We start from the raw sequence: 13,269 nt of genomic DNA, 5'->3' as shown, positions 1-13,269 counted from the left end.
AAATCACCGTGATGAAGGCTCATCACCATCAGGCAGCTCTATCTCTTTGGCTCTTGTATCAATTCCTTCAACAAATCCCCCTATCATATCTATTTAAAAACATTTCCTCTAGAAAATGAGAATCAAAGATTTCTTGCATAGAAGCATACATGGATCACAATTAATAGCAGTAAAAATAATTCCCTGTGTCTTCGGAATGGACAAAGTGGTTTCACATGTATTACCTCATTTCAATCAAGTCTCCCCAGCAGGCATAATTAGTCTCATTTTACAGATGAAAAACTAAGGTAGAGATGTTAAGAGAGGGAGGAATTTTAGATGACAGTACCCTCACTCAAAAGCCTGAAGCAATTCAGTGGATAGATATTCAGAAGAGATCTGTGGAGAAAAGGAAACAGGAGCTCTTTGTTTTAACTTCAGGTTCATTAAAATATGACTTGGCATTAACTACACACTAGACTCTGTGCTAGAAGCTTCCATTAACTGGTCCAAAATTTCAGAATGGCAAGAAGTACAAAGGTGCACAAGATGATCTATTGGGTGTAGAAGGAAATGACCATAACCTCCATTTTTATTATTATTACTATCTTTCTTTTTTTTTTTTTTTTTTTGAGATGGGGTCTCTATCACACCCAGGTTGGAATACAGTGGCATGATCTCAGGAGCTCACTGCAACTTTCATTTCCCAGATTTAAGCGATCCTCCCACCCCAGCCTCCCAAGTAGCTGGGACCACAGGAGCTAATTTTTTGTATTTTTGGTCGAGACAGGGTTTCGCCATGCTGCCCAGCCTGCATTTTTATTATTTTTCAGCTACAAACATAAGACACTGAGTTTGCTTACAGAGATTGGTGATACTTTATGTACATAATTTGTCAATAAACATACTAGGAGTGTATGCTTATTTTCTCTTAACTGATGAACTTTTTTTGGATACATCTCTTGTATCCGGATCTATCTAAAAAAAGTTGGATACATCAGGAAAGGACTAGTTATATAGATCATATGCACACATTGGAATATCATGATCTACAGATTAAAATGAGGAAGCTCTCTATACACCAACATGAAAAGATTCTGCATTTTATATACATATAGTTATCTGGAAGAGTCAAGGTGCATTATACACAGAGTATGATACTTTGTGTGTGTGAAAGGAGGGAGAAATAAAATACACATTCCTATTTGTGTGCACCTGCATAAAGAAACACTGAAAGAATATGTAAGAACCTAATGAAAGCAGTTACCTAAGGGGTGTGAGATGGAATAGGGTAGATGGGGACAGGAATAGGAGTGAGTCCTCACAATGTAGATCTTGTTATATTGTTTTGATAACTGTATATAAATATAATTACCTATTCAAAATAAAAGATAAAAACTTAAATGGAAAAGAGAAAGAAAGGTTGTTAATTTCATGTTATGTGAATTTTGTCTCCATTAAAAAAAAACAAATTTGTTTTTAAAAAAAGAAAAAGAAAAATAGTTGGAGACCATTAGTCTGTTAGAAGTTACTATAGCTTAGAAATAGGTAACAAGAGTTATGACTACAGAGTACAATGGAACCAATAGTGGACTGTTTTTGTGGCTGGTCAAAGATCTGAGATAATAATTACTCTTCAATTTTCTTCTAATTCTTTGATTTAAGTTCTGGGTTTAGGAGATCACTTCAAAACAATTATTTGCTTAATAATTCATGTTGGATTGAATATAAACAAGTAAACTAGGATTGGAGAGCTATTAGCACCAATTTCACTGCATGCACCTATTCTGTTTCCCAGTGCAGTAGGTAAAGGACACAAGGCTTTAGAACCTGAAATGCCCCAGCCACTGTCTGGTCCTCAGGCAGCAAACTAAGAAGCCTTCACAGACCAGGCAGGCCAGCAGCAAACTACTACATGTATCCTTCCTAAAGGCATTCAAATCCAGATTTTACTAAAACAGCATGCTGGCACTCTCATCTTACAATTTGCGAAACACAAAGGCTCAGTGACCTGCTCAAAGTCAATCAGTTGGTGAATTAGTACAGAACTCCTCTGTGAGAATGAAAGTATAAAGATATGTAATGTTAGCAATATTTATGATAATAACAAGAGCTAATATTTATTGAGCTCTTACAATATGCCAGACACAATACTAAAAACTCCATAGGCATTATTTTATTAAAAAGTCATAAAAATCTCTTTGAGATAGACAATATCTCCATTTTACAGATGAAGAAATAAACATGAAGCTAAATTGCTCAAGGTCACAGAAAGCAAGTAGAAGAGGGTGCCTAGGATTAACCACTAACATAATCCTCTGGATAAACAATACTTCTAAAGTTGAAGTGCACTTTGAGAGAGGCTCCTCCCCCAAATGAACACCAGTCTCCTAATAATAATCACAGTGACCACTTATTAAAGACACACTAAACGAAGGCTCTGAGCTCAGCACCTTACAAATTATCTCTAATCCTCACAAAAACTGCAAAAAGGGGCTAAGAGACTGAGTTCCTTTTTATAAATGAAGAAGCTGAGGATCATAGAAGTTAGATAACTTTCTCAAGGTCACATGCTTATAAGAATCAAGATTTGAATCCCTATGCAGAAGCTGAGGCTAACTAACACTGACTCCCAAGTAAGGGGAAATGAACAAAGTAACCCTTGATTTCTAGGCTAAATCAATGGTTCTTAACTATTTTTTTCTCTAATCTACCATATTCTAAGCACTTAAAACCTCAGCACACTAGAGGTAAGGGAGAAAAACTCTTTTTTGTTTGTTTTTTTTTTTTAAGGTCTCACTATGTTGCCTAGGCTGGTCTTAAACTCCTGTGCTGAAGCAATCCTCCTGCCTCAGCTTTGCAAAGTCTTAGGATTACAGGCACAAACCACCATGCATGGCCAAGACTCTTATACTTACTGTGTTTATTGTAAGTTGTTCACTGAGGGAGTTAGATTTGGTACGAAGAGCTGGCTCCCTAAAAGCAAATAAACCATATTCCAAGACTGAAAACAAAATCCAGAATCACAAGTCCAAATTATACTGGATAAATAAATTGTTGTTTTAAATGTGTGTCAATTTAATGGCTGTAAAAAATAATTTTAACTCTTCTTTAATTTGCATAATCTTTGAATGCTATTAAAGATGAACAACTTTCCATCCAAATGCTTATTATTTACATTTTTTCCATGAGTATATAATTTTGTATTTATGCCCTTTGCTTAGTTTTCTTCCAGAATTTTGTAAGTATTCTTCTGAGTTAGTGCTTTTGTAGCCTAGGAATATTAAACCTTTGTCAGAAAAATCTGACGCAAGTATTTTCCCCATCTCCCTGATCCCATTTTTTCCAGTTATTTAGAATTATTTTAGTTTTTAACTATATCTCTATTTCTGAACCCCTTTAAGAATCATTTTTATGAGCCATAAAAGAACTTGATACAACTGCAGTATCTTACCCTGGTTTGAAAGGCATCGACGCGGGTGGTGACACAACAGGATCAGCAGAGAGGTTATCAGCACCAGGGATCGGGGAAGGAGCTGCAGAATCCCGGGAACTAACACTGTGCCCATCAGAGCCAGAATCTCTGGCAAACTTCACCTAGGGAAAGAAGCAGGTGGAATAGCTTACAGATAACCTTCCCCCTCCACCCTCCTTTCATTTTACTTATCCTTCATTACACAAGCCATTACCTGTTTATTGTAGGCAAATCTGAAAATGTAGCTCAGCCAAAAAGACAAAGATGATAATCACCTGCAATCCAACTACCATTATATTATCTGTGTCTGCATATACCTTTTACAAAAATGGGCCATGCTGTTTTGTAACCTGTTTTGCTCACTCACTGACATATTAAGGTATTTCCATATCACTAAATATTAATTTGCAACTTTATTTTTAACTACTGAAGAGTATATTCAATTTGAAGGGTCAGCATTTCACTGCTATGAGCTATAGGAAAAAGTCTCCAGATTACTTTACGAACTGAAGTCATAAATATCTATGCTATTACAAAGAATATTTCACCAATTCCTCATTGTTAGACAGCTTATTTCCATCATAAACAATGCTTCCATGAATAACTTTGTATCTGTATTTTTGTACATAATCTTAAATATATCTAAACTATAAATTCCCAGAGGTTAAATTTGTTAGATAAAAGGGATGCTCATTTTGAATGCTTTAAACCCATTTATGCCTAGTGTTCCATTCTTGGAATGCTAAGCTTGTGGGAGTTATTTATATCCTACTGCTCAAGATCATTCCAAGGTCTGATTTATCACAAAAAAATTTGCAACCTCCAGCATAAATGGGTTAATATATACCATTAAATTTCCCACCAGAAAGAGTGAACTAGTTTATTTACCACAGTAGTGTAGAAACCTTTCTGAACACTCTTGCCACACTGGGTATCATCATTCTCTACCAGCCTTGTGAATTTCATATGCATATCAATTTGTCATTCTTCAATTATTGGTAAAACAGAAATTTTTTTATGCTTCATGTGCCAGTCATGATAAACTCAAACTGGTTTGTTATCTATCATCAGCCATGATTTCTTCAAACTCAAAGGAAAATTGAAAGAGCATATAAAAGATGTAAAAAAGAAAAGGCAGCAGGGCACATGTCACTGAAAGAGGGCTGGAGTGGGCCAGCATGATGACAGTGTCCAGTTAGGAACAGTTAGGAAAGTGTCACTGAGAAGAAAAGCATATCCTTTCTCCGTGGCAGGCGTAACAGCCACAATGAAGATGACCATAATATTCCCTATTTGTATTGTATGTTATAGTTTATAGTAACAAACCCTATCACATTTGAACCTAACAAACAGTATAAAGCAAAAAGGATCATTTTGGACAGGGAACAGGTAGTATTAAGTTAACTAAGCACAATTTGTTGCAATTATAGAAACTATATATATTCATGTTAAATTTTGTACATGGTACAAAGGTACAGTGACAAAAAGTCAAACTTTCTGAACTCCATTCTACAGAAAAAAAATCACTTTTAATGATTTCTTTTAAAGTTTCCAGAAACTTTCTATGAATATATGAGCATACGTTTTACATGTGTCCATACACATATATATACATATGACTGTATATATGGATATAGATACGTGTATACACACACACACGTACGAGACCATACTAACCACAATGTTCTGTAACTTGTTTCTCTAGTAATAGATTTTTCATATTCTTTAAGAGCTACCTAAAAGTCTATGAAAAAAACATAATTTAGCCAGTATCTTAATGATGGACATTTAGGTCATTGCCATTTTTTGCTATTACAACGTGGCGGAGATAGGAAAACATACACACAGACATCTGCACACTTATGTAAAGATAGCAATAGAATCAGTTTGTAGCCCTAGAATCACTAAGTAAAAAGTATATACATTGAGCAAGAGTCACTATTTTATAAACAAAATGAAAAGCTTAGTGGGAAGATGTGACTTTTTTTTTTTTTTTGAGATCGTCTTGCTCTGTTGCCCAGGCTGGAGTGCAGTGGTGCGATCTCAGGTCACTGAAACCTCCACCTCCCAGGTTCAAGCGATTCTCCTGCCTCAGCCTCCTGAGTAGCTGGGACTACAGGCACACACCACCACGACCGCCTAATTTTTTGTATTTTTAGTAGAGATGGGGTTTCACCATGTTAGCCAGGATGGTCTCAATCTCCTGACCTCATGATCCACTCGCTTGGCCTCCCAAAGTGCTGGGATTACAGGCGTTAGCCACCATGCCCAGCCAAAGATGTGACTTTCTTAAAGTCACAACCACTTCTAGACTCTGAATAGACAGCCAAGAAGGATATAATACTTTGGTCCTTAGATTTCAAAGCTGTTGGAATCTTTGCTCTTTCTGTCTACTCCATTTCTACTTTTTCAAAGAAATCTATGTCTTCAGAACCTGTTTTTCAAATATCTTCATTTATTTTACTTTAACTAGCAAAGAGACATTCAGAAGACTCATCAAACAAAACACAGTTAAGTTTCACTCACCCGCCTAACCTCCACCTCGAACACCAGGATCGAGTTCGTTGCTTGAGTCCAGCCTGTTACCCCTTCTGAGCCAACAGCACAGGCTGGAGGGACAATAAGCAACCGCTTTCCTCCTTTTTTCATGCCCAGCATTCCATCCTCCCAGCCCTTTAAAAATCAGATGGGAAAAGCTCATTAAACAAGAAGCTCCTGAGAAGACAAAGTGAAATACAGGAGCAACAGGTTTCACTCATCCACACTTTCAGGTTTACTCAAGGCCTCCAGAGGTCAGGACTGACTACTGCCCCACATTAGTATAAGACTATCTAGAATACACCCTCTAAACCTCCTTGTAAAAGCAGGCATATCTGGGGTTGGATGAAATATACTTATGTCAGATGATGAGAGAAAATGAGAGGAATAAAAGAACAGCAATAATAGAGAAAGAAAAGCTATCATTAAAAAGCACATTTTCAGGCCGGGCACAGTGGCTCACACCTGTAATCCCAGTACTTTGGGAGGCCAAAGCAGTCAGATCACCTGAGGTCGCAAGTCTGAGACCAGCATGACCAACATGGAGAAACTCCGTCTCTACTAAAAATATAAAACTTAGCTGGGCGTGGTGGTGGGCACCTGTAATCCCAGCTACTTGGGAAGCTGAGGCAGGAGAATCACTTGAACCCAGGAGGTGGAGGTTGTGGTGAACCGAGATCATGCCACTGCGCTCCAGACTCCAGCCTGGGCACAAGAAGGGTGAAACTTGGTCACACACACACACACAAAAATCCACGAAATTTAATCTAAGTTAAACCCACTGCAACTGATAAAACCATAAAAAACACAGTTAAGCCTTTACCTTGATGACTTTTCCTGATCCTAATTTCAAGCGAAGCAACTTATCTTTGTTAGCAGTGGAGTCGAAAACCTGCAATTTGATCAAAGGAAATGGGGCCAGCCAATTTCAAAAATAATAACTCTTATGATATTCAACTAACTACATACCAGCACAGTACTTCTGGAATAGAGAATGTCAAATATACTGGAAAGATAGTTTCTAAAGGGCCTGAAATATTGGACCACATCATAGCTAAAGGGTGTTATCATAATGATTATCCCTGAAACAATGATTTTCCAGGTTTAGAAAAAAAAAAAACAACACATTCTTACAACTATGTATTTAAGCATTTTTCATCCACAATGCACTTTCAAAAATTATCTCATTTTGATGCTGACACTAACCTTGCTGAGTAAGCAGAGCAAAATCATTAACCTCCGTTCGCAAATGGAAGAAAATAATTCAGAGTATAAATGACTTGATCAAGGTCAAATTAGCATAAAATTGGGTCTTGAATCCAGACTTTTCTAAACTTATAGTCTAAAAGTCTTTGTCTCATATAATATATTGCTTTTAAAAGTTTAATAATTTTAAAACACAATAAGCTTAACATTTACAGTATCTACTATAAGAAAAACTGTAAGGAGGGTCTAAAAAGAAGTTTTAAAACTTAATCCCATAAGAATATATTCAAGTGGGGGCCGGGCGCGGTGGCTCACACCTGTAATCCCAGCACTTTGGGAGGCCGAGGCGGGTGGATCACGAGGTCAAGAGATCGAGACCATCCTGGTCAACATGGTGAAACCCCGTCTCTACTAAAAATACAAAAATTAGCTGGGCACGGTGGCGCGTGCCTGTAATCCCAGCTACTCAGGAGGCTGAGGCAGGAGAATTGCCTGAACCCAGGAGGCGGAGGTTGCGGTGAGCCGAGATCGCGCCATTGCACTCCAGCCTGGGTAACAAGAGCGAAACTCCGTCTCAAAAAAAAAAAGAATATATTCAAGTGTAAAACTGGTATAGGAGGACAAGAGGTACACACAAACAACTAGCAAAAATAATAGTACTTGGGAAATTGGCTTCCACTTTCCCTAAGTAGAAGTGATAGAGTGGCACTGAGGATATTTTACACATCCGCATATGCCCCCAAAGCAGTTAGTGTCTAAACCGGGCCTCCTAATAATTTCTATTTGACAATAGCAGCAATTCACAGTAATAGTATCTTCCCTGGGAATAGCCCTCATGCTATGTAAGTTTACAAAAGAACTTGCAGGGCTCATTTTCTTACCTGGCCCAGCACATGATTCTGAAAGAGCCAGCCGGTATAGGCCACTTCCAAAGAATCACCAACTTCTACAGCAGGGCCTTCTGTCACAATGAGGTCCTGGGAGAGCACTGCATCCAGGGAAGAGGTACTGTTGCACTTAGCAATGCACACCTGCGAGACAAAATCAAGGCAGCATAAATGTAGTTTAAACTCAGTAAGTACTCATTCCTTTATTGCTACTGCTCTTTCTCAAACAGCTTCATCCACTAACAAAACAGATGACACGTTTAGAAGTAAACCAAACCAAAGTCAGTCATCTTGCCAGGAATCAAAGTGCCTAGGAGTATGGCTTTGTAGTCAGAATGTCTGGGTACAGATCCAGACACTGCCACTGATTAACTCTGTGACCTTGGCCAAATAATCTCTATGTACCCAAGAGTCCCCATTTGTAAAATGGAGATAATGCTTCACACATCTCATAGGATGGTTATGAAAATTAAATGAGCTAATGTAAGTAAAATACTTGACAAGGTACCTGGTAAATAATAGTAAGTACTCAATAAACATTAGCTATTGATTATGATACTGATTTACTGTTTCAGTGTTTGGGAACCTAGGAAAGAAAGGGGAGCTTCTAAGACAATGTCAAAAGGCATTTCTAAAGACTGCAGTAGAAAGAAGGCATTTACAAAATCATGTTGCATTCCCAGAATTCACGTCACTTCCACCTACAGATTTGGTCATATTATCTTAGCACAAGTCTGGGACAAAGGAGTCAGAGGCATCTTCGTGAATAATTATTCTATTCTGTTTATGAATATTCTTGGGCTTGTGTTTTAACATCATTATGCCCTTAAAAGCAATATAGTATGAAAGATGTTTAGACTATGAGTTTAGAAAAATGTGGATTCAAGACCCAATTTTATCAATGTTTTAACATAGTATCCATTAGAAACCTGCTGCTCATTTTCTTTTTAAAAATTTCATCATTACAATCAAATAAATGCTAAGTAAAACAATTAGGCATTTTTTTTTTTTTTAACCAAGTGAATAAGACCAAAGGATCATTCTAAATGCTGGCAAGGGTCTGATGAGAATATTGATATGAATGTGAAATAGTATAATCTTTCTGAAAAGCAGCGTTCCAAAGTGTATTCAGAACCTAAAACTATCTGGGCCTTTTGACCCAATCACTCACTCACTGAAATAAAGCCTATGGAAATATGTAGGGGGGAAGAAAGAACAGACTTGTATAAAAAATGCTCACCATGGTATCATTTATTGCACAGACAGAAAGCAATCTAAATGCACAACATAAGATAATGATTACATAAATTAAGGAACAAATGTTATGGACTGAATGTTTGTGTCCCCTCAAAATTCTTACACGGAAATCCTAATTCCCAGTGTGACAGTATCAGGAGGTGGGGCCTCTGGGAGGTAAGTAAGCCAGGAGGGTGAAGCCCTCATAAATGGGATTAGAGCCCTTATTAAAGAGATCCCAGAGAACTCTCTCACCCTCCTTCTACTATATGAGGATACAAGAAGATAGTCTGCAACTCAGAAGAGGGTCTCACTAGAACCCAACTATCCTAGCACCCTAATCTCAGATTTTCAGCCTCCAGAACCATGAGAAATAAATTTCTATTGTTTAACCAGTCTATGGTAATTTGTTACAGTAGCTTGAACTGACAATATGCATATTATGCTGCCTTCAAAAATGTTTCCAAATAGTTTTTCATGAGATAGAAAAAGATGAATTGTACATTTTTAAATACAAAGAAGCAAGATAAAGAACTATTAAAGGACTGTACTGCTTATGTACATTATGCATAGGAAAAAGGAAATACAACGTTAATAGTGGTTACTTTGAGTAGTAACATTATGAGTGTTTTTTTGTAATGCTTTTCTAAATTTTCTACAATGAGTATGTAGTAACTTAACTCTCTCTCTCTCTCTCTCTTTCTTTTCTTGTATGGATGGGGTTTCACTATGTTGCCCAGGCTGGTCTTGAACTCCTGGGCTCAAGTGATCCATGTGCCTCAGTCTCCCAAAATGCTGGGATTACAGGCGTGGTGTGAACCACCACACCTAGCCTAAAAGATCCTTTGAAAACACTATTTTTTAAGATAGTTTTATTTATTCCTTAAGATAATTTATGTAATAGAAAATTTTTTAATATAGTAAGTTTACATTTAGTATTTCCCTGTTAAAAAAGAAATAGGCGAAATTGTCAAACAGTTTCAGTAAGTATTCCTATTATTTTCCTGAAATCATACAATAGGCTGAAGTGGCAAATTTAGTGGGTTTTTTATGTTTGTCACTAACAAAACACAGCAGATTATAGGTTTTCTATGTTTCCCTAAAATTAAGAGAAATCCAAACAATATTCTGGCTTTTCATAGGGAGAATAAGATGTTATCACCTGCTTATTGAACTCCACAGCAGCCTTTTCCGACTCAAACATAATGGACCAGTTCTGTCTCTGGTCGTCATAAAAGGTGCTATAGTTATTGGGACGAACCTGGAGAAAGGAGAAATGTTAAGATAATTCATCCACAAGCAGTATGATACCAGATAAGCATGACTGCCTAAGCTCATAGAGTAGGGTTGTGACTCAGGTGGACCCAAAGAGAAGTATCAGAGATCTTTCTTCTTCCCTCTCACCCTCGACCATTCACCCCTTAGTCCACATTCCCAGAAGGAGCCAAGAGACCTTTCTGAAAGGTTCTGTTAGATACTCACAAGGACACCCAGGGCCGAAGCAGTGGATCTAATTTCTACTAGGTACAATCAGATCAATCTCTCCTGTAAACCTACCCCGAAGGAGCTAAGGATTGCAATATGATGATGTCTTACCGTTAGCTCAAAGTTCACATGAATCCTAGCAACCGTAACTGGCTGTTGCTGACTGATATAAAGAAGAATCCTATACTGTAGTAAAGACAGACAGAAAAAGAAAAAAAGAGAACAGAAGTTAAAAGGCAATACAAAATCAGCAATAAGTATCAGGAGTTGTGCTTCATCCAGCTATTAATCTCAAAATCTGTTCATTCTTAAAGGCTTCAACTTCAAATTTTATCTTCTCACTATCTACATTAATCTCTTCTCATTTTGGCCTGACTGTTTAACTGTAACTGGCAATGTCTTCATTTTGTTGGTGTTTTTATTTATGTAAGGGGTGACTAAGAGAGAGTGGCTGGTTGTGTAAATGAAAACACAAATGGTTTTTAAATTGATGAAAAACATAAAATACATGTGCATTATATATATACATGCCCACAGTGCCATCAACCACATTAAAAAAACAGCACAACACTTCCCACACCACAGAAGCTCCCTCATGCCCTTCCTAGTCAATAATCCCCACCTGACATAGTCAATATTCTGACTTCTATTGCTGATTAATTTTGCTTTTTTTTTTAGTTGGAGTCTCCCTCGGTCACTAGAGTTCGGTGGCACAATCTCAGCTCACTGCAACCTCCACCTCCCCAGGTTCAAGTGATTCTCCTGCCTCAGCCTCCCAAGTAGCTGAGATGACAGGTGCACACTACCACGCCTGGCTAATTTTGTATTTTTAGTAGAGATGGGGTTTCACCATGTTGGCCAGGCTGGTCTTGAACTCCTAACCTCAGGTGATCCACCCACCTCAGCCTCCCAAAGTGCTGGGATTAAAGGTGTGAGCCATCATGCTCAGCCAATTTTGCTGTTCTTAAATGGGATTATACAGTGTATACTCTTTTGTCTTGTTTCTTTCACTCACCATATCTGTAAGAGTAAGCCTTGTTACTTCATGTTCCGGTATTTTGTTCTCTTTTATTGTCATGTAGTATTCTACTATGTAAATATACCATAAACTCTTCATTCATTCTCCTGTTTATGGACATTTGAGTTGTTCCAGCTAGAGGCTATTATGAATGATACTTCTATGAACATTCTTCATGTCTTTTAAAGGACACAGACATTCATTTCATTCAACCTAAAGAATGTCCTTTAATATTCCCTGTAGTGCAAATCTACTGCAATGAATTCTCTCACTTTTGTTTGGCTGAAAATTTATTTTGCCTTCATTTTTGTTGCTATAGAATTGTATAATAGGCAGGGTTTTGTTTTCCTTTCAGCACTTTAAAGATATAATTCTACTATTTTTGGATTCCAATTACATGGATGTTAGACCATGTCCCACATCAATCTTTGCCCTGGTCTCTTTCCATTATTTCTTCTCCCTGTGCTTCAGTCTGGGTATTTTCTATAGAATTGCCTTCTAAGTCACTAATTCTCTCTCCTTCTGTATTCTTATTCTGTTAAACCCATCCAATATGTTCTTTCAGAAATTGTATTTTTCAAATCTAGAATGCCATGTGATTATTCTTATAGATTCTATTTTTTAATTCTCCATCTTTTCATTCCTTTTGTACTTCTCCTCTATTTTCTTTATTATTCCTAGTTGTTTTAAGTGCTTTGTACGTTAACTTCAATATCTAGATTATTTGTGAGTCCACTACTAATTTATCTGTTCCCTTGACTATCAGTTACATTTTTCCACCTCTTCGCATGTCAAGTAATTTTTGACTGTAGGCCCGACTTGTATATAAAACAACATGGGGGATAAAATCATAAAACTCTTAGAAGAAAACACAGAAGTAAATCTTTACGACCTTGGTTTTGGTAATGGATTATCAGATAAAACACCAAAAGCACGTGTAACAAAAGAAAAAAATTGATAATATGAACTTCACCAAAATTAAAAACTTTTGTACATTATCAAGAAAGTGAAAAGATAATCTATAAAATGGGAGAAAATATCTGCAAATAAGGATTTAATGCTCAGAATATATTAAAAGACTACAACAACTCCACAACAAAAAGACAAACAATCCAATTTTTAAAATGAACAAAGGGCTTGAATAGACATCTCTCCAAAAGAAAATATACGAATGGTCAATAAGGAAATGAAAAGATACTCAACGTTAGATGTTGGGTAAAATGCATGTTAAAACCACAATAAAGTACCATTCCACAGCTACAAAAAAGGCAAGAATTAAAAAACAATAATAATAACAAAATGCTGGCAAGGATGTGAAGAAACTGAAACCCTCATACTTTGCTTGTGGGAATGTAAAATGGTACGACTGCTGTGGAAAACAGTTTGGCAGATTCTCAAAAAGCGATACATAAAATTACCATATGAGTCAGCAATTTCTACTCAGT

General features: G+C 37.0%; 1 protein-coding gene across 1 annotated transcript in view; it reads right to left on the bottom strand.

The window, feature by feature from the left end:
• FKBP15 (FKBP prolyl isomerase family member 15) overlaps positions 1-13,269 on the bottom strand; it is a 56,627-nt gene that overhangs the window by 25,219 nt on the left and 18,139 nt on the right. The window contains exons 5-11 of the mRNA XM_012461853.3: positions 10,918-10,992; positions 10,484-10,582; positions 8,080-8,229; positions 6,816-6,884; positions 5,981-6,127; positions 3,434-3,576; positions 2,898-2,955 (exon numbers count right to left, since the gene is read on the bottom strand). Of these exons, the coding sequence (XP_012317276.2) occupies positions 2,898-2,955; positions 3,434-3,576; positions 5,981-6,127; positions 6,816-6,884; positions 8,080-8,229; positions 10,484-10,582; positions 10,918-10,992 (741 nt within the window). The remainder of the gene's footprint in view (positions 1-2,897; positions 2,956-3,433; positions 3,577-5,980; positions 6,128-6,815; positions 6,885-8,079; positions 8,230-10,483; positions 10,583-10,917; positions 10,993-13,269) is intronic.

Source organism: Aotus nancymaae, unplaced genomic scaffold (assembly GCF_030222135.1).
Source record: "Aotus nancymaae isolate 86718 unplaced genomic scaffold, 86718_ANA_hifiasm-v0.15.2.pri h1tg000003l, whole genome shotgun sequence".
In the NCBI taxonomy this organism is placed as follows: domain Eukaryota; kingdom Metazoa; phylum Chordata; class Mammalia; order Primates; family Aotidae; genus Aotus; species Aotus nancymaae.
The sequence above is the reverse complement of the archived record's forward strand: the minus strand, read 5'-3'. Positions and strand labels throughout refer to the sequence as shown.